The 21,520-nt window shown below is 41.4% G+C and overlaps 1 protein-coding gene and 1 pseudogene across 1 annotated transcript; one reads left to right on the top strand and one right to left on the bottom strand.

Annotated features, from left to right (window-relative positions):
- Positions 1-704: 704 nt before the first annotated feature.
- On the bottom strand, positions 705-2,965 carry LOC110716839 (probable lipoxygenase 6). Its single transcript, XM_021895486.1, has 4 exons — positions 2,678-2,965; positions 1,940-2,196; positions 1,032-1,818; positions 705-862 (listed from the first exon to the last, which is right to left on the bottom strand). The coding sequence occupies exons 2-3, from the start codon at positions 2,120-2,122 to the stop codon at positions 1,507-1,509; spliced, it is 495 nt and encodes a 164-aa protein (XP_021751178.1). The 5' UTR covers positions 2,123-2,196; positions 2,678-2,965; the 3' UTR covers positions 705-862; positions 1,032-1,506.
- Positions 2,966-5,373: 2,408 nt separating this feature from the next.
- Positions 5,374-10,493, top strand: LOC110717000 (annotated as a pseudogene).
- The last annotated feature ends 11,027 nt before the right edge of the window (positions 10,494-21,520 follow it).

Raw genomic sequence — 21,520 nt, 5'->3', positions numbered from 1 at the left:
TTTGATTATCTTATAGTGGATCCAACTTTGAAGGATTCTTCCTAAAATGTTCCCTAACTTGTTTTTAACGGGTTAAGAGTGTCATGTGTTGTACGTTGTATCGGTCAAACTGATGCACTGAAAAATGAAGGAAGTAATATAAAAAATTTGGGTGCATCGTGAGTAATCTTTATTTAATATTTCTCCCAAAAAATAAAAATTATCAATAATACTCTCTGCATTTCAAAATAAATGCCCTACCTAACTTGACTTATAATTTTATGCTACTCACATAATCCACTTTGACTAATGTTAATGATTTAAATACAGAAGAAAAAATATAGTCATGTGAGTACTTCACTAGGCGAAAAATGGTAATCAACATCGGTTCAAAACCCCCATTTAGCACCGGTTTTGAACCGGTGCAGATTTGAGGGATGCCAAAAACTATAAGTTTTAGCACCGGTTTAAAACCGGTGCCAATTCTGAGATTTCGCACCGATTCTTGCTGTGAACCGGTGCTAAAAGTGGCCCAAAAAAAAAAAAACTTTTTAGCATCGGTTCTGTTTCAAAACCGGTGCCAAATATGCCCCAAAAAAATAAAAATATTTTTTTTTTTTTTTTTTTTTTGCATTTTTTTCACATGAATTGCACCAAATACTTATATATAATCATAATATACATAAAACACATATATTTTCTACAATAACTTGTAATATTACACTTTAAAAAACTGAAAAAAAATAAAAAAAAAAACAAAAAAGAAAAACATATAAATTCGTTTATGGCAGACCATATGAGAAGGCCATCAGCAGCATAAGGGTAGTCTTCAATCACCAGTTTCACTCCATAGGGTGCTGTGGGATCCTCTTCTGCCATTCCCCTGGAAAATCATACAGCTATCAGTACAGCACCCAACTGTCCTCAACACATAGGTTCAGTTTGGTTATATGAGACATATATTTGGTAAACTAAGGTTCAAAGAATGAAAGGAGGCAAAGGTGCATGAAGCAAGTGGAAATAAGATAACAGTCATGTGAGTAATAGTTCACCTTCGAAGTAGATCAGCTGGCAGTGCCTCCATGTCAAACCGCCACATACTTTTGTAGGCAGCAAAGCTGATCTCCATAGCATATCAGAAAAGCAGATGAATGAGATATCCGAACTAGCCAAAGCAGAAGCAATCTGAGGCACTAAATTGTGTAAAATAGCTTTCAGTCTTCCAGTAGCAAATGTTGCCTACTTCATCTCCTCGAAAGCTTCATCACGAGGAACATATACTGGATGAGGTTTCTCAATTCTACTCGGCATGAATTTCCAATACAGAACAATCAAATTCAAGAAAAAAAAGTACCAGATATTTGAGTGTTTAAAGTTGGAAAAGCTAATTCATCCATAATCCAAGCCTTATTATCTATATCCACACAGGACCTGTTCTCTTATTGAACCGATTTACTTATCAAATGGTCCCAAATGCATAGATTGTTTGTCCAATCCTTATTAAACTGGATTGCTACTGATTAAATGCTACCAGACATATTGCTTGTCACTTAAACTTACAAACACTAATGCAGTATATGGATGGGGGAGAGCAGCTATACCAGATTTCATAGGTGGCCTTCCAGTGCGACAACGCCTTGGATAAGGTCGTTTAGAGCCAGCAAGAACAGGCCTAAAGAGGTCATCATCTTTATCAGGATTTCCCAAATCATTATATGGAGCATAATTATAAATCATCTCATGTAACCTCCTTTCTTCTTTCCCATCACCACGACGACTGAGCAAGTCCTCCCTTCGTAGATCTTTTATCCCAGGCGGTGTTTGTGCTGGTAAGTATGTCTTCACAAACAAAAATTCAGTGTAACATCAGATACACTATCAAGTCCTCGCAACAGTATACTCTATACAAATTAAACAATGCAACAAAAAAACACAAACAAAACAAAATGTGACACTTTACATGATTTCTGAAGATAATTCTGCTCTCAGGATTGTCATTACAGGAGTGAATCCATGAATTTGCCGGGAAGTAAACAGGTCCATTAGCAAATCCATCATGCACTTTATTTCCCATTGTCCTCTCCATTGCTGACTTCCAAGAGTGCTGCTTTGCCAACTCACCACCCTTTTCCGGATCCTTCATTGCCTCTTCCAGCTTCTGAGCTCTTTGTAGCTCCTTCTCCTTCGACAATCTCCTCTTCTTCTTCTTATTAGATACTGCAATTAGAAAGAACAAAAAGTAGACAATTTTCAGTTCCCATGTTCAATGATGTCCATCATAGTAACTACTGCCATCAATCCAACCTCGAAAAACATTTTAGCCATTTCAACATCTCATGATTTCATATATATAAATAAATAAATAAAATCCCATTAAAATTATAGAGCGGCATATAAATTCTACAATATCACATTTAGTACAAACTAACCTCCAAACATAAATTCTACAATGGCTTGTATTATTAATCAGAAAAAATTGCTACAACAAAATATATGTTGGACCATAGTCATCTACACAATTAGTTAGCACAAGAACAATAAAACAGTAAAGATGTTACAACTTTCGACGATTAAATGATTAACCTTGCTGCAATTTACAAGAATAATAACCAATAATTCAACCGAAACAAGACAAAAATTATCAAAAAAGAAATAAAATAAGTGCAAACAAAAGAGATTTTCCAATAGAAATTCTTACCATCATCACTAGAAGCAGCTAATTTCACCTTCCCAAACTCAATTCCTTTAGCAGCTTCTGAAACTTCCTCCTCAATATCTCTTTCATTTTCTTTATTCTCCTTAACTTCTACATTCTCCTCTCTCTCATAATATCTTCAAGAAGGTTACTAAAGATACCTCATATGGTTTTCCATCCCTGAATTGCAATTTGACAGCCGCATACTTTTTCTTCTTAAGGAGCAGCATCGTCTTGTACAACCCATCCAGATCAATTTCCAAACACCTATGTTTCTTATTAACTTGAAAGAAAACGGAATAATCAGGCTTGGCAACAAAACTGAAAAGCAGAGTAATAAGCAGGAAGCAGCAGTTCAAAGCAGCACATATTGCTGCCTTTCAGAAGCTCACTTCAGTAGCCATATTTTCCTGTCACTGCATATAGAAATTAGATAACAACAGTCCAGGGAAGGAAATGGAAGAGGAAGAGAGGATAGACACGGGGATGGGAGAGGAGAGGAGCGGAGGAGAGAATAGCAGAGGAGAAGAGAGAATGGACTGGTTTAGAAAGAGAAGAAAATTAAATAGATCCCTCCAATTCTTTTTTTTTTTTCCCCTTCAATCCTAAATTTATATCCAACCAAATGAAATATATATGTCACTTAGTCAAATATACTGTAAAACAGTGAATTTGAAACACCACAAAGAAAAGCACTCTCTTAGGAGAAAACGCATCTCCAGAAACATCTCCAATTGCTCAACACCTTTGCTAATTATAAGAGCTTGAATATATGCCAAACTTACAAAATCTGGCATAACATGTTTTATCTCCAAGTGTACATACGAGCAGAATTTGCAAATCACTCCAATTTCATCATCATGAATGAGATAATGCTTCCCTTTAGCGCAAAGCTCCTCTTGCGAAATGGCATCATCAGAAGGAACATCTTCACTGTCACCATCATTGTTATACTGCAGGACAGGTTGCGGACTTTGTGTTTAAGACATGAAAAAATACACTTATATGCAGTGTAAATGGAAGCAGCTATTGCCAAATTGGCCAAAAGCTTGATAATAATTGAAAGCAGAATAATTTAGCACACAAGATGCTTAACCAATTTTGTATGAATAGAAAGTTCTGATAAAACTAAAGCTTAGACAAATTTAAATCTCATTCACAACATGAAAACCGCCTCATTTCCCTTTCCACTTGGATCCCTCGAGACAATGGCCAAACTTTTGGACACGGTAAGCTCACCTAATACAAAAATGAGGAAGGCAAAAGGGAAAAGGAAAAGAGTCTAGCTTCCTTAAGCATACAACAGCAACAAGTATACAGCAATGATAGTATAGCTAAAAGTTTACCTTCTGCAATCCAAATACAAAAAACCCTTGCGTGAATATGATACAACATATAGCAATACAGCAAAAAAGAATGCTCAACCGCTTTACCACAGCACTAAGAGCTCTTGAAATTCACAGAAAAACTATAAGCATGAAAAGACAAGTGCTCCAGTACACCTTTGCTAAAACACCATATTTTAGCAACAAAGCTATATTCCCATCAAACACAATCCTTTGCAACACTAAATCATATTTCCACAACTAATAGAGAATCACATTTTTTAAAAAACTGATATCCTCGTTCATCAAAGCAACAAACCCACCACTGTTCAAAATCCTACAGCAGCCAAAACATGTCAACAATTAGAAAATTCAAGCACACAAGATAAACAACCAATTTTATGCTAAAGCTGTATCCAAGCAAGAGATCAGACTCTAATCCTGATCTAATTAAAAAATCGGGTGCAAACCTCGGACCTCCAGTGAGGTCTATTCAAGGTGGAATGAACCCGAACCCGCCCACTAGGTAGCACAATCAGCACCAATATTGCAAGCTCGAAGAGCATAATCAAGATCATTGAACAAACTTTCAACTTCTAACTCATCTTCTGATTTTTCATGCACAACCAACTTCTCAACACCAAATTTCAATTGTTCATCATTAATAAAAAAATAAAAAAAAAAAACCTAGAGATTTCAAATCAAACAGCACATACCTCGAATTTGTGATTTTTGAATCGATAATTGATTCAAGTTTGTTGTTGTTGTTGTATTTGGTTCACATTGACGGCGGCGACGATGAAGGTTGTGCTTGGTTATGGAGAAGGAGATCGAAAGACAGAAGAAAGGAAAGGGAAAGTGGTGGTTATGGAGAAGGAGATCGAAGGAGAGAGAAGGAGGTTGAGGAAAGTAGTGTTGAGAGAAAGCTCAGAAGCCCCTTCAATGGAGAATGTCGAGTACGCTTCATTGGAGGAGAGAGAGGCAGATGAGAGAGAAGGAAAGAGAAAGAAAGAAGTGCATAACCGGGTTTTTATTTTTTTTTATTTTACAACAGCTTTCACACCGGTTCGAACTGAACCGGTGCGATTTACTCACTTTTTGCACCGGTTTTGTTAAAACCGGTGCGAAAACTCTTTCCCTCAATCCCACCTATTTTTTTCCACACCGGTTTTTAAAAACCGGTGCGCATTTGGCGGTGCCCATTCAAGTTTTTCTACTAGTGCTTGTCAGAATCGATTAGCTTAGTTTATAGTTTCCGAATATTAACTTTTTATGTTTTATACTTATTTGGTATTAAAGATATTAGAAGCCTAGTCAAACATAGTCGACATATAATTTTGAAATAGAAGGAGTACTAATTGTCTATTAGAGACCATGTTGTACAAAAACACTTATGCAAGCAACGATTCTAAATTAGGGCGTGTTCGGCAAAATGTAGCTGTAAAGATAATTGTTAGCTGTGATAGTAGCTGTTAGCTGTGAAAATAAATAATTAAGAATGAGTGTTTGCTAAAGTAGCTATTAACTGACTATTAGCTGTAAAATTCTAGAAATATAGAAGAAAAATTCCAACAGCTATCTAGTTTTTCTTAAAAGCTAATAATATTAACTTTTCACAAAAATTACTCCAACCACTAAACTCTACTCCCACTACTACATAGCCAAACACTCGTATTTTTAACTAAGTAATGGTTTGATTAAGTCTAACCACTAAAAGCTACTCAAACGTCAGTGCCGAACACGCCCTAAATACGAGTAATAAATAATAAGTCTAACTTTAATATACAAGCAACCAATAGTCACATATATACGAAGTATTAATTAAAAACCTAATCATAGTACATCTAATAACAATTTAGCAAGAAAACTAACCATCAAGAACAAGAAATTCAAGCAGATTGTCTTAAATATGATGTAAGAAAATAAGAAAACCAACTTCAATTCTTTTGTTTTTTTTTTTTTTGTTCATGGTCTTAAAACTAGAGACCATTGCTTGCAAAGCCAAAAAATATAGGGGGTTATTTGAGAGGTAAATAGAAGAAACGTTGTGTTTTTTTAGTATTTCTTACTTTTTGAAATCTTTATTGACCTAAAACAAAAATATTCACGCTAAGGTAATCTTTTTTTTTTATCTCAATACCATGAGCTTGAACTAAATCTAAATTTAAATTGATATTGGCATTAACACTCTTGTAAAATTTATTTGTATACTCTGTCTATTTGTCACTTTATACACTTTTTTCCGACTTTTATTTAATCGATATTTTCTTATGCTCTTTTTGTTTTTCACACGGTTTTTTATGATGATTTATACTAGCAACTCCAAATCTTTTTGAAACTAAGGCTCTGTTGTAGCTGTTGTACTAGTATTGGCATTAGAATCCAAATTCGATTCTATTTTTTTTTTCCACCTACATGTAGTGTTATGGTCCCACGTACTAATTGTAGAAAATACTAAGTTATTTGTTCAATTTCAGAATAGTTAGTTTAATTAAATTTTTCCTAAGAAATCAATGCAACATTAACTAACAATCTAAGTTTTGGATTTGCACAAACCGTCAACACAAGCAATAAGCACCTATCCTTATGTCATTAGCTAGCTAGGAAACTTCTTCCTCAATCCATTAGGTGACCTCACTCTCACTCAATTTCCTTATATAAACAAATGTAACCTTTTGTCTATTTTCCACATTTCATACAATATACTACATACCCATATCAATCATAAATTGAGTTCCGTTAGACTAATCATCTTTGCCATGCTCCTCGCGGTTGCTTGTATGTCAAGCACCCTAGTCGTGGCTCAAAATTGTGGTTGTGCCAATAATTTATGCTGTAGCAAATATGGATATTGCGGAAGCACAGCCGAATACTGCGGCGAAGGGTGCCGACAAGGTCCTTGTTACTCTTCAGGAGGAGGAGGTGTTGTTACAGTCCGAAGCTTAGTAACAGACGCGTTCATCAATGGCATCATCAACCAATCACTAACTGTTCTGGTAGGAACTTCTACAGCAGGAATGCTTTCTTAAACGCTCTCAATAGCTATCCTCAATTCGGCACTGGTGGATCCTCCGATGTTACTAAGCGTGAAGTTGCTGCCTTCTTTGCCCATGTCACCCAAGAAACTGGATGTCAGTGTATTGAATACCTTTAATTACCTTCCTACTTGTTTATTAGTCACGAAAGTCTATATTGAACATACCCTCCGTCCCATTATTAAGTGTCCGTTTCTTATATTTTACGGGTTTTAATGCAAATACTAAATGAAATATAAGAAGCATGTGTGAAGTACATTGAAAATAATACTAATAAAAACACAAATTTTCATGTGTGGCCAGATGTGACCAAGGTTACTCAGTCGGTCAGAGATTACTTAGTCAATCGGTCAAGGGTGACCCAATCAGTGTTTTGGTGTGTGTCATCTTGTCACATGGTGTGGTTGGCCACACAAAAAAAAAACGATGTTATGAAAAATACAATATTTTGTTTTCTAGTGGAGACAATAATTAAAAAAAAAGCATGTGAAGTACACATGAGTACCATTTTTAAAGGGTATTTAGAGAAGTTTGGTATGTTAAAAGGTATAAAGTGGGGATATGTAGATAATTATACATGAAACAAAAACAATAAGGATAAATTAACAAGAATAATCCAAACTATTGACTTCCTTCTCATTTTAATCCAAACTATGGTTTAAATCAATATAATCCAAATTGTAGAGGATCCCTTCTCAAATTAGTCTCTCTTACCCATAACCTGTAATATCGTTTAAGTTTTTTTTTTTAGAGAATAATTAACTTTTTATTATTTATTATCACCCACCATTCACCTTCCTTAGGCCCTTCCATAACCAGAACCACCACCCTCAACTCGCGACCACTAACAACAACCCCATATCCATCACCACTGCACCTCCTCTCCCTGCCTCCATCTGCTGCAACTCCGGCGCCCTATTACTCCCCCACCTCCACCCCATGACTCCACCCTACATCCCATATGCTACCCCTCCATCAACCGCAGCTCCTCCACCTTCGACGCCTCCCACTTTGTTCCCTCCTTCTCCGACCCCCTTCTCGTTCCTCTCTCCTTTCCCCTCTCCCAAATCACCTCTGTCCTCTCTCCTCTTCATACTGCGGTCGTTGGTGTGGTTGATGTCGTGTATGCCCAGAGCATTGATTGTGTTTTGCTCTCCATATTTTCAAGCTCAAGTGCATCTCCTTTTCAGATCTGCCCACTAACAACCATATACAATGCATTTTATATAATATTTTGAATGATTATGCAAGCGCTTCCTTCCCTGAACATCGGATGGACGTGCAGCCGTGCAGAGTTGATGGTGACACCTATGCAGGGTAAGGGCTTGGTCCTTATTTAGTTTAATTTGGGATCTGCCGTTAAATTGCACGCCAATTACCCAACTGAAGTATTTTGTTTGTACCATATAATAATGTATGAGAGCACATACTTATTTGTGTGCTTGTTTGAGAGATTGTACTGTTGAAGTAGCAGCCACGGGTTTGTGCTTGTCCTGCTACTGCAAAGTCTGAAATGCCGATTTACGTGGTTGCTGGTGGTCGATGGTGATTTACGACTAGGGTGGCAGAAAGGGTGGTTTCGGTGGATGGGCTTGGCTGGAAAGATATTTTTGGTGGCTGGGAGTAGAGCTTGTTAATGGGCGGGTCGGGTCAGGGTCGGTTGCGGGTCAGGGTCAAAGAGGGTCACATTTTATAGGGTCAATATAGGGTCGGGTCAATGCGGGTTGCGGGTCGATAATGGGCGGGCCTACAAAATATCAATTAAAATATATATTTGACAAAGCCATGATTAAATACATATGAATACAAATTAATCTATATAATTATTTTTACATTATGTATTTTATTTATCAACTAAATTGGGAAAACATGTTGACCCTATATTGACCCTACCCAATAAGGGCCCTATCCATTAATAGCCCTGTCCATTAAAAGTCCTATGAGCTTGGCCCTGACCCTATTATCATTGGGCTACCCTGTCCAATAACCACCTCTAGCTGGGAGTGGATGTAAAGGTGGTTTTAGTGGATGGATTTGGTTGGGTAGGTGGTGAGGGGCTGGTGCCATGGTGGTTGGAGTTTGGGTTTAAGAGCAGGTGGTTTTTTTTTTTTTTTTTTTTTTTTTTTAAATAACGTTAAATAATTAAACCAATATTATGTTGACACCTAGCTCATTTAACCTGATTAACAGGTTAACAAAAATCTAAAACTAATTTGAGAAGGAATTCTTATAGCTGGGATTATTCTGATTTAAACCATAGTTGGGATTAGTAAGAAGGGAGACAGTAGTTTGGATTATTCTTGTTAATTTTTTCAAATAATAATAGACACTTAATTTTGGGACATCCAATTAGGAAAATAGACACTTAATAATGGGACAAAGAGAGTAGCAATCGAACACATTATATTCATCATACCAATATGGTTGATCATCTGTATACAAGTACTTATACTCATGGCGTAAGATACCTTATTTTGTCTCCATTTGTTTGTCCCATTTGACTTTTTATGTTTTTCAAGACACCTCTATCCCTACCTTTTTAAAAGTATGAGTAAAATCTTATAAATAGTGTTGAGACTATTATGCCCCTAAAAACAATTATTTATGTATTTACCCCGACCCTTTAAAAAGTACGATGACCACACTTTATTAATAGTGTTGAGATAATTATGACCATAAAATGTTTATTTACATGTTTGCCTTCGTTAATTTTTTCCCTCTTAAAAATAGTGTATGGACATTTATACCCTAAAATGTTTGTATACATATTTTCTCTAATTATATTAACGCTATTCACAACACCTAACCGAAAGAACTTTCGTACATGGCTAGCTATGACCTGCGCATCGCGCGCGTTAGCCACCCTGGCCTAACAAACATAAAATATGGAGCATCTCTAATTGTATATGCACGAAAATTATACTCTAATTTTATATTCTTCACTTAGATTACTCTATATTTATTATTGTAACGAACCTGACAACATCCACATGAACATATTATTTCATAAAATGTGTTACACCCAACAAATTGATATCCAACTTTCATTTTGTAGCTTTTTGTTATATTGAGGAGATTGCAAAATCAACCTATTGTAAACCAAGCGAAGCATGGCCATGCAATCCAAGCAAGCAATACTATGGCAGAGGGCCTCTTCAACTCACATGGAACTACAACTATGGAGCAGTTGGTAGAAGCATTGGATTCGACGGTATCAATGCACCAGAAACAGTTGCTAACAACCCTGTTACTGCCTTTAATTAGAACACCTTCTGGTTTTGAATGAACAACGTCCACTCTATTATCACCTCCGGCCAAGGGTTCGGTTCCACCATTCGAGCTATCAATAACATCGAATGTAATGGTGGTAATCCAGGTGCTGTCAATGCTCGTACTCAGTACTATAGACAATATTGTAATCAGTTTGGTGTTTCTCCTGGGAACAATCTCAGTTGCTAAGTACATTAGTGATATGGTACTAAGGGTGTTGGTTCTTACTCTATGCTATTAACCAACTTTATTCTAATTTGTGCAAAATAAAAGGATACCTGCTTCAAACTCATACAATGAGCAGGCTTATATTATGAAATAAAGTATATACTATGTATATGATGTTACTGTCCTCAAATTTCTGTTTTTCTATGTTTTCTCCTTTGTTTTTTCGACTTGGCATATGTACCAAATCATCATCTTGACATTATTTTTTATTACAATTAAGTTAAAATTATAAAAAAATTAATATTATAAGATTATTAGATTTATGCAAGGGTGATTTCCGGATTATTGATTGAAATTATAAAAATTTGACAAATTATAAGACATATCATTATTCATACATATAAATCATACCAAAAAAGGAAAAAAAAAATCATACAATATTTTACAAGAGGCATATTAATATTTTGATGTAAGATATCTCAACATAAGATACCATTGATTTATTATAGAAATATACTTTGTTTTTCAGAAATGAAGGTGTACTTTTGATCTTGATAGGAAAAATTGCAAAAAATAATACAATCTTTAACCGACTCTTTTTAAATAATACAACCTTTAACCGGTTCTTTTTTTCATAATACAACCTTTTGATTATTCCCTAATATTACTAACTTGGAAAAAAAAAAAACCCATCTATTTTTAACAGGCATTTTTACCTGGTAACCTATTTGGAGAATTAGAATTGAACTGATGACATGGCAGTTAAAATGTTGACGTGTCATTGACCATTGCACAGGGTATGAAATCTCCCTGTTATTTATAAAAACCCCCTTTCTTCCCCCTGTTCTTCCATACTCTTCACCAAATTCGCACCTCTTCTTGCAATTCTCTCTCTGGATTCTCTTCAAAAAATTATCTTTTCCTTCAAAAACTAATTTTGAAGGTGAATTATGTCTGCGAAGAGACAATCTTCTCAGTCTGGCAGATCTCCGAGTTCAAGTAATTCTAGGAGGGAGGTTCACCCTAAGATTAAGTGTTCTTGTGGGAACGATGCAGTTATTAGGACTGTCAAAAATTGTCCAAATATGGGGATGAGGTTTTACGGATGTCCGTTGTGGCCTATAAGTAATTTGAGCTAGGGTGGTTGATTATTTCTCAAATTTTTGGCACAAATTCTACCTAATTTGGTTTTCAACTTTTTTTTTTTTTTTTTTTTTTTTTTTTTTTTGGGTACAAGATACTCAATGTGAGATGTTCAAGCGGTTAAATACAAGTAATTGCATGGAGGATATGCAAATGCAGATCTTTGAGAAGGACATAATTATTTGTGAGATGGAAAAGGAGCAGAAAATGAGGGATGAGAAGATCAAGAAGTTGTAGTCAAAGAGGGACAAATTTGAGGAAAATGTTGCTGAGATGAAGAGTGAAATTGGAGAATTAAGGAAGCAGTTAAAGAAAAGCTCAGGGAATGAACAAAAGATCTCTGTTTTGTTGTTGTTCTCTTGGATTGTTTTTGGTGTTGTTTTATTTTATTTAAAGTGATAAATGTAATAGTAGTGGAAATGGGTTAGGTAGTTGTTTTGAAGTGTTGCACTTGATTGGAATAATGAATGTTTTTTAAGACTTAGCTATTCAATGCTCTTTATTTGGACAACAATTTCACATAACAGTGCAAGTAAAAATAATGCCATTCCATACATAATCATGTCTGCCATAATACCATGTTGATTAATGTTTGCAAAAACTAGTTAAAAAGAGAACATGAAGTACATTAAGTTTGAAGGAAAAAACACGTCCCAAATTAAAAAGGCTTAAGCTAACATAATGTTCAGAAACCATCACAATAATGTTCAAAAAACAAAAGGCTCAAGCTGTTGCTACTGAGTAAGCTGGTGGCCTGTTGAAGCTTAACTTGACTGTGTACTCATGCCTGCATCATCTGCTAGCATCCTCCTTAGTATGCTCCCTCTTGTGTTTGGCCCTAGTGTTAGGGCTAAAAAACCCTATGCCACGTGGTCCAATAGCAAGCTGACACGTGGCATCCCTTGAAAGGCCTAATGGGATCCAATTAGATGCTGACACGTGGCACTGTAACCCTAATAGGGGAGCATATCTTCTTCTACTATAAATAGAGGAAAACTCCTCATTTATGGGACATTTAGAAACACTCATAAATACAAACACAAAAAATCGAGCAATCTTAATTGCAGAATTCTCTCTGAATCAGAGAGAAAACCCATTTACTTTCCGCATTTTTATACATCCGGAGACATTCTAACTTGATCGTCGGAGGCGGAACTCCACCCAAACGGAATTTTGTGGTTTTGCAGGTACAGACGGTCGGCGCGCATTCCCAGAATTGTAACTCTCCCGAGGGACTCCAAAAACCCCGAAACATTTGGCGCCGTCTTTGGGGAGAGTACTTCTGAGATGGCATCCGATTTTGTACTGCATGGTGAGGGCAAGCGGCCTATGGCCGAGCCTGAGGTCCATACGGACCAGGATAGTGGTGACGACTATGAGGTCGACACCTATGTGGCCCTAGACGGGCCACTCCGCACAAGGCGCACCCGTTCCAAAGAAACACGGGAACGGGGCGAAGACAAAGCTGGCCCCAGCAACCCAGCCGGCAAGCCTACTGGGCAACCCCAGGCGGCGGAGGGCACAGCCCCCGTCCCCAGAGACGAGTTCATGAAATTCATGACGAGTTTCAAGGGGGAAATAAAAAACATAATAAAGAAGTCAACTGGTTCAAACAAGGGTCAGTCGGCCAAGAGGCCTTCTCCCTCCGGAAAGAAGCACCTCAAAGACCGGGTGCCTACTCCTCACCCTAAACCAAAGGGGACGGATGGGCCCCTGATCGACATCTCCAGACTCCGTTTCCCTTAGTCGGGACTAAGGAAGGCCATCCGGCAAGTTCAGTCGGATGGGTCAAAAAAGACTTACTCTGACGCCCGGATGTTCATCCAGGAGAAGAGAAGTCAATAAATGTCTGAGTCGGCCTCAACGTTGACTTACCCAGACAGTTTCCGCAATACTTTAATGAAGTATTTGGAGACAAACTAGGAGAGTCAGTCACGCGGCATGTCCGCATGTACTGGCCCTCAAATTATCCAACCGGCTCCGTATGTGTCCCAACAGCCATACATGCCGTATGGATCACCATACATGCAGCCGACCCTCTTTGGGAGTCCGGCTGCACAGCAGGTCCAGCCCATGGACTGGCAGCTCCGGCTGCTAACCTTGGGGAACAGCCGTCGGCGTTCTCCAGGGAGATAACCGAGGCAGCTCAGTCAGCCAAGGTTAAGAATGTGTTGGTCGGTACCTACGACGGTACCACCAACCCGGAAGACCACCTAATGGCTTACACCAACCTCATGTACCTACAGGGGTTGGAAGACGCCGCCTGGTGCCAATGCTTCCCGGCAACATTGAAGGGCATAGCCCAACGATGGTTTGGCAATCTGCCAGCCGGGTGCATCAACAATTTTAAGACGCTTGCATACCTGTTTGCGTCCAACTTCTCCATGAACATCCCTGCCAAAAAGACAAGTCTCGGCCTAGGGGCTATTCAGCAAGGAGACAAGGAGGGACTACGGTCTCACGTCAGGCGGTTCAATCTGATGAGAATTCAGATTCAGGGGCTGTCTGACGAAATTGCATACACAGACTTCTTTAAGGGTCTGAAGGACGAGTCGACCTTTAAGTTCGACCTGGTCCGCAAGAGGGTTGCTACCCTCCAAGAGGCGTTGATGGAAACCGAAGCCTATATAAAGGCGACAGAGCTCTGTGTCATCAAGCACTCGTCAAAACTTAGAAGGTCCAACAAAGAGAGCCGGTCTGCTCAGCCGGCCAAAAAAAAAGAGAGCAAGAAAAGAAAAGAAGTTCAACAAGGACTGCTCCTCCATCCTCATGGAGATCAAAGACCAGTTAACAATTGAAAAACCGGAAGCAATGAAGAGTTCCATCAAGAACCGGGACAAGAGCAAGTATTGTCAGTTCCATGAGGATGTCGGCCATGACACCAATGGTTGCTATAGCCTCAGGCGGCTATTGGACCGTCTCGCTGATGAGGGGGCTTTGAAGTCCTACATGGTGAAGTCCAAGGGTAACCCCAAAACCAACAATGGACAACCGTCCAAGAAGCCGGTTGTGAGTTCTGACACTGATGAAGAGCACATCTTCACATAGCAGGCGGTTTCGGGGGCGGTGGTCCTACCATCCGGGGGACCAAGGACAACATCCGGAAGCTGGCCAACCTAGTGGATGAGGGTCAGGCGTAGAAAGACACCATCCTTGAGGTCCTCATCTCTGAGAAGGATCGGGGTATGGTCAGGCGGCCTCATGATGACCCAATTGTCATCGAATGCAAGGAACGGGAGCTCGTCTGATCTGATCAGATATCAGTTCTTGGCATAGCTCAAGTACAAGCCTAGCAGTATGCACAAGGCTTCTCACCCCCTAGTCGGCTTTGGGGGAGGAGTAGTGCATCCGGTGGGGAGGATTGACCTACCCATCCGGCTAGGAGATAAGGGAGAAGGACGGCACATGGTCGTCAAGATTTTGGTGGTCGAGGAATTGACCGCCTACAATCTTATTCAGGGCCGTCCAACCCTCAACGAGTCCAAGGCAGTCACCATCCCATCCCTTATGTTGATCAAGTTTGAGAGGGATGATGGGTTAGTGGGTTCCCTGAACGGGGATCGGCAGACGGCTAGGGAGTGCTACCTCTCAGACGTCAAGCCGACTATGGCGGCAGCCGGCCAAGGCGAGGAGCCCATTGACCTTGATAACTTCAAGGAAGTCGCGCCTGCTCCCAAAGCAGCCGGCAAAAAGAGAAAGGCAGACCACCTGACGACCGTCAAAAAAGAGAAGCAATAGCAATCACTGATTGGGGAACGATCAGAGGATCTCCGTCCCCAGCCGGCTGGTGATAATATTGATATTATTCTAGACGACAACCGTCCGAAAAGAACCGTAAAAGTGGGGACGGTTTCTTTTGCAAAGTTGGGTGCAGATTTGCACCAACTGCTGAATGAAATTCAAAGACATCTTTGCCTTTGAAATGGAAGAGATGTCAGGCGTCAGCCCGGATCTTACTGTCCACAAACTTGCCGTGGATCCAAAAAAGAAGCCGGTTATGCAAAATAAAAGGAACCACGGCGAGGAAAGATCTCAAGCGACAGCTGCCGAGGTCAAGAAGTTGATGGATGCCGGGTTCATTCGGCAATGCTACTACCCGGATTGGGTAGCCAATGTCTTCCTTGTCAAAAAGCCGAATGGGACCTGGCGAATGTGTGTTGATTACATAGATCTGAACAAGGCATGTCCGAAGGATAGCTATCCACTTCCAAAGATCGACAGTCTAGTCGACTCTACAGCCGGTCATGCCTTGATAAGCTTCATGGACGCCTACTCAGGTTTCTATCAGATACCCTTATGGAAAAAAGATCAAGAAAAGACGGCATTCGTCACTGATGAAGGGCTGTTCTGTTATACGGTGATTTCGTTTGGGTTGAAGAATGCGCCTGCTACCTTCCAACGAATGATTAATACGGTCTTCACTGATCAGATTGGAAGGAATGTAGAGGCGTACATCGATGACATGATAGTCAAATCCAAGCTACACACGGATCACCTTGCTGATCTCCGAGAAACCTTCACCACCCTCAGACGGCATAAGGTCATGCTTAATCCCAAAAAGTGTGTCTTTGGTGTTGAGTCTGGGAAATTTCTCGGATTCTTGATTGATCAAAGGGGAATAGAGGCCAATCCAGAAAAAGTGCAGGCGGTGATTGACATGAAGTCACCCGGCACTGTCAAAGAAGTCCAAAAGCTCATCGGTTGTCTGGCGGCATTGGGGAGATTCCTCAGCCGGTCAGGTGACAAGTGCCTCTACTTCTTCCAGGCAATCAAGAAGAAGACTAGATTTGAAGGGGGGAGAATGCTGAGGCGGCATTCTAAAAATTAGAGGAGCACCTTCACTCTTTGCCACGGCTGGTCAGACCTCTAGAAGGAGAGGTTCTCTACATGTATCTAACCGTCTCAGATCATGCCCTCAGTGCCATTCTCCTAGCTGAGAGAGACGGCATACAGCTCTCGGTGTATTTCATTAGCCATGTTCTCCGGAATGCTGAGCTGCAGTACCCTTTGGTTGAAAATTTTGGCCTCGCTCTATTCATGGCAGTCAGGAAGTTAAAGCCATACTTCTTGGCACATCCGGTGGTGGTCTACACGGACCAACCCCTCAAGCGGCCAATGACAACCTTGGAGTCATCCGGCAGAATGCTCAAGTGGGCTATTGAGATGCAAAGTTTGGAAATCTCCTTCGAACCTAGAAAGGCAGTGAAGGGTCAGACGTTCGCCAACTTCATTGTTGAAATGAACAAGGCCGGCTCAGCCGCAAAATGTTGATCAGGTTTGGAAGTTATATGTAGACGGAAGCTCTACTATGAACGGTTGTGGTGCAGGCGTAATTTGTAAATCTCCGGAAGGGGACAAATATGAATATGCACTACGGTTCAAGTTCCAAGCCTCAAATAATGAGGCGGAGTACGAGGCCCTGCTAGCTGGTATACGATGTGTAAGGCGGCAGGGGCAAGAAAAGTTGACGCCTGCTCAGATTCTCAACTGATCGTTAGCCAATACCATGGTGACTATGAGGCCACCCATCCGGCGATGATCAAGTATCTGCAGGCGGTCAAAGATGAGGCCGAGACACTTGACGAATTCCATCTAAGTCAGGTGCCCAGGTCAGAAAACAATCAGGCGGATGCATTGTCCCAACTGGCATCATCCGCCACTTATGATACGCCTAGGTCATTCTTTTGGGAAGTCATGGAAAAAAGAAGCATTGAACATGATCCCATTGGAATTCTTGACCGAAGCTCTACCTGGATGGACCCCATCCGGGATTACTTGGTAGATGACACCTTGCCGGATGCCCCTTTAGAAGCGGCAGTATTGAAAAAGCAAGCTTTGAGCTTCGAGATCTACAAGGGGGAGCTCTTCAGAAAGGGTTACCTCTAGCCGTTGCTGAAGTGTGTTACCCCTGAAAGGTGCAAAGAGGTTCGAGATGATCTGCACTTTGGCTTTTGTGCATCACATATAGGCGGCAGAACTCTAGCAAAAAGAGCCAGACGGCAGGGCTACTTTTGGCCTACTCTTGAGGCAGACGCCTTGGAAATGGTGAAAAAGTGTAACAAGTACCAAAGATTAAGCCGGCTCATACACCGTCCGGCTACAGACCTGACGGTTATATACAGCCTGGTTCCATTTGCAAAATAAGGCATGGACATCTTAGGTCCATATACGCCCACAGGCGGGCAGAGGTACATCCTTATGGCTGTAGATTACTTCACCAAATGGGTTGAGGCAGAGGCGGTCAAGGGTATTAAGACAAAGGATGTCATCTCCTTCATCTGGAGAAACATCATCACCCGGTTTGGGGTTCCTATGTCTATGGTCTTTGACAATGGAGTTCGAAACACCTACCCTCAAGAGCTGGTTGGGAGATCAAGAGATCTCACATTGCTTTGCATCCGTTGGTCGCCCCCAAGCAAACGGCCAAGTTGAAGCCTTCAACAAGCTCATCTCAGGCGGCATTAAGAAGACAATTGAAAGGGCTGGCGGTCTATGGGCGGATGAGTTGCCTGACGTCCTATGGGCTATCAGAACAACTGTAAAAGGGGAAACTGGTGAAACCCTTTTTCTCATGACATACGGCACTAAAGCCGTCCTGCCAATTGAACTCTATGAGCCAACACTCCGAGTCATGCTATATGATGAAGAGGCTAATTGGGAGGCCATGCATCTAGCATTGGATTCACTCCCGGAGCGCAGGGGCAATGTCGCCTTGCGTCATGAGATATACCGTTTGAGAATGACGAGGGCCTACAACAAAAGAGTACACAAACGACCCCTCAAAGTGGGGGACTTTGTGCTACGAAAAATGGAGGCAACCGGTAGGGAAAATGAGCAAGGGAAGCTAACCCCTAATTGGGAGGGCCCCTACCGGATTTTTGAAAAAGTTAAAGGCGGCACCTATCGCCTGGAAACACCAGACGGCAGGCAGCTAGCCAGAACCTGGAATGTAGATAACTTGAAAATGTACTACTTCTAAGGACTTGTAAATATTTTGTAAATATAGTATATTAATGAAAGAGTACTTTATTTTCAATTATCTTTTGTGTAAGTCCCGCCTGTGCAATGCACAACCGGGTAACTACCAAGTCCCATATGTGCAATGCACAACCGGGCAACCGTATGCTCTAATTGAGTAGAAGGCTATGTATCGAACTTAGTTATTCAAAAGGCCAATGGCCAACGTGTTTTAAACTGCCTTCTCCAACATGAGCAGGCATTCGGCGACGCCCATTTGGGTGAATTCGTCGAAGAGAACATCTCCCTTCTGGGTGGTACATTGTTCTACAGGTCATAAACTCAAACGGCTTTAACCGGTTAGGTTAAAGATAACTCATGGTCGTTCGAATGACCTATCGAAATCAAGATACACCCGGTCATTGCCTCAAGGCAATACAGACGGTGAATTAAATCTTGGTCTGCAGCTGGCTTTTGCCAAAAAGCACTACAGTCGGATTCAATTTCATTAAGCTAGGTCAAAACCTTGTCGCTGAACCCGTAATTGGTTAAAATGCATACGTCCGGCCACAGGCCGCCTGATACTAATCAGCGGCATTGTTGGATACCCTAGAGGTAATCTGCAGCCGGTTAAACGAGTGTTCTAGGTAGGGTTTAGCCGGCGCAGCCGGCAGATACAACTTAGGAATAATTCTATTTTAAAACTGTCATGGACCATCTATTTATTCATCCGGATGCTTGTGGATGGCTTCCTGCTTAGATTTGGATTAACTATAAGCAAACAACCATCCAGGGGCAGACAGAGCTAATGCATCCGGCATACCGCATGTATCAATTCAAATTGCAACAAAGATATTTCAATCAAGGCAAAATTGCAAAAATTGCTAAAAATTGAAGCAAATAGTAGCAAAGCAAACCGACACATTCGGCATATATATATATATATAAATTCAAATTCAAATGTCAGCCGGACCCTTGTCCGGGGAAAAAGATACAAAAGTACGCGGCACGCATGCTTGATGAAAGCAGGAATAAAAATGATAAGCTACTGCTACTGCTGGTGTTGCTACTCTGACGGATGGTCCTGGCCGGCAGGAGGGGCTTCTTGAGTTTGCTGGGTTTGGGCTTCTCCAGCCTCACCCGGCGCAGTCTCTTCCACATGCTCTTCCTCCTCGATGCCGGCCCACTCTTCGAAGGGTGCTGGCTTCTCAGCCCCGAGAACCTGAGCGTCAAATACTTCTGTAGCATATTTGTACCTCAAATCGAAGAAAGCATAGTCGGTATCCGGATGGATCAAAGACCATGCCATCTTCATGCGCTCCTCGCAGTCGCGCTCGTTCTCGGTAACCAGCCGGTCCTGCTCAGCCGCCAGCTAGTCCTTGTGCTCCTTCTGAGTCTTGGCCAGCTCATCCTTCAGCCGGGTGACCTCAGCCTTCAGCCCGATGTTCTCCTTGTCAGCCTCCCCCAAGGCTTTGACGTTAGCCTTGAGTTGGTTGACTTAGAGTTCACAGTCGGCAGCCTTTTTGTTGGCTGTATTAGCAGCAGCCGTGAGCTCCCGGATGAGTTCCTCCTGTTTCATCTCCCGGGCTTTAGTTTGGATTTCAAGCATAAGAGAGTTACATTAATAGACATCTATTAATTCGGCTGCCCGTCTCTGGGCATCCCTTACCTCCTCTTGCTTCTTCCGCAAGGGGGCTTTCATCCCATCAACCCTCAACATCACCAGCAAAATCAGCCGGAAAAGAAGTTAGCTTCTCAGTTGTATTACAACCGGCGATTAGCAAAATTGCACAAAAGTACCCCAACCGATATATTACCTCGGCCAGCAGTGAGTTGATGCGATCAATGTTGACCTGGTTGATACTCGGTACCGCCTCCTTTTCAGACCGGGTGAGAGTCCTTAGCATTCTCTTGGCGTAATTTTGCAGATTCGGCCAACGAGAAGAGACATCTGCATCATGACATTTATCTGTTAGGTACTGAGCATAAGCAGCGCCTATATTCTGTCGGCTGCATAAAGAATCCCCTGACTGGGTAGCTTGGGACTTGACTCGAACAGGCCCAAGCGGCCAGGGGGGGTCAAAAGTGAGATCCGTACCTTGGTTTTCAGGCTGAGGGTTGGCACCACCCCCAACTGCATTAGAGACGGATGCAATAACAAGCACCCGGCTAAAGGGAACCTCAGGCTCCCTAGCTCCGGCCTAAGCCGCTCCTGAGCCTAAGCCTAGATCACGCAGACTTTTGCCTGCGGACGTAGGCCTCTCAGGAGCCGGCTGTCTTCCGGCAGAGGCAGAGGCAGGGGCAGGCGGGACTCTCTGCCTTTGTGAAGCAGGCTGGGAGAGTTCCTCTCCCGGTCTCTTCACCATCTGCCTTAAGGAATGAGGAACGTTCTGGCTCCTCGTCTGCAAAAGAAAACAAAGCAACCAGTTATTATCAAGATGGGCTACAAGACATACAGACGGTAAAAAGATCAGCCGGTGCTTACCCCATCATTCTTGGCCGCCAGTTGGACCCTCTTTTTCTTAAGCTGCTCCTTCTGGATTTCAGCGGCTGACTTAGCCGGCGTTTTTTCAGGAGGAGTCATCTCGAGTCCTTTCTCTACAAAAAAAAAAAAAAAAAAAAAAAGTGAAAAAATTAGAGTGAGTTAAAAATCATTCAAACACCATACAGGCGGCATAAGACGCCGGTTAAGTAATGCACCTACGTTTGCTCCAAAAGATGCTAATACCGCAGGCGGAAAGGAACGCCTAGTCTTTGAACTAGCCCGGATGAGGGACCCAGAACTTAGGGACAATGACTTGTGTCCCATCATCCACTGGTAGGGTTGTCTTCTTAAAAAGGCCCGGCTCCATTATTTGATCCCAAGACCTCTCCGGTATCTTGGGGAGGGCGCATTTCTTTCCCAATAGAGCCGGGTGCTTATTGTAACAGCGCAACCGGTGGTTCGC

Source organism: Chenopodium quinoa, unplaced genomic scaffold (assembly GCF_001683475.1).
Source record: "Chenopodium quinoa cultivar QQ74 unplaced genomic scaffold, ASM168347v1, whole genome shotgun sequence".
NCBI classification, from domain to species: domain Eukaryota; kingdom Viridiplantae; phylum Streptophyta; class Magnoliopsida; order Caryophyllales; family Amaranthaceae; genus Chenopodium; species Chenopodium quinoa.
This window is presented reverse-complemented; position numbering and strand designations above follow the sequence as displayed.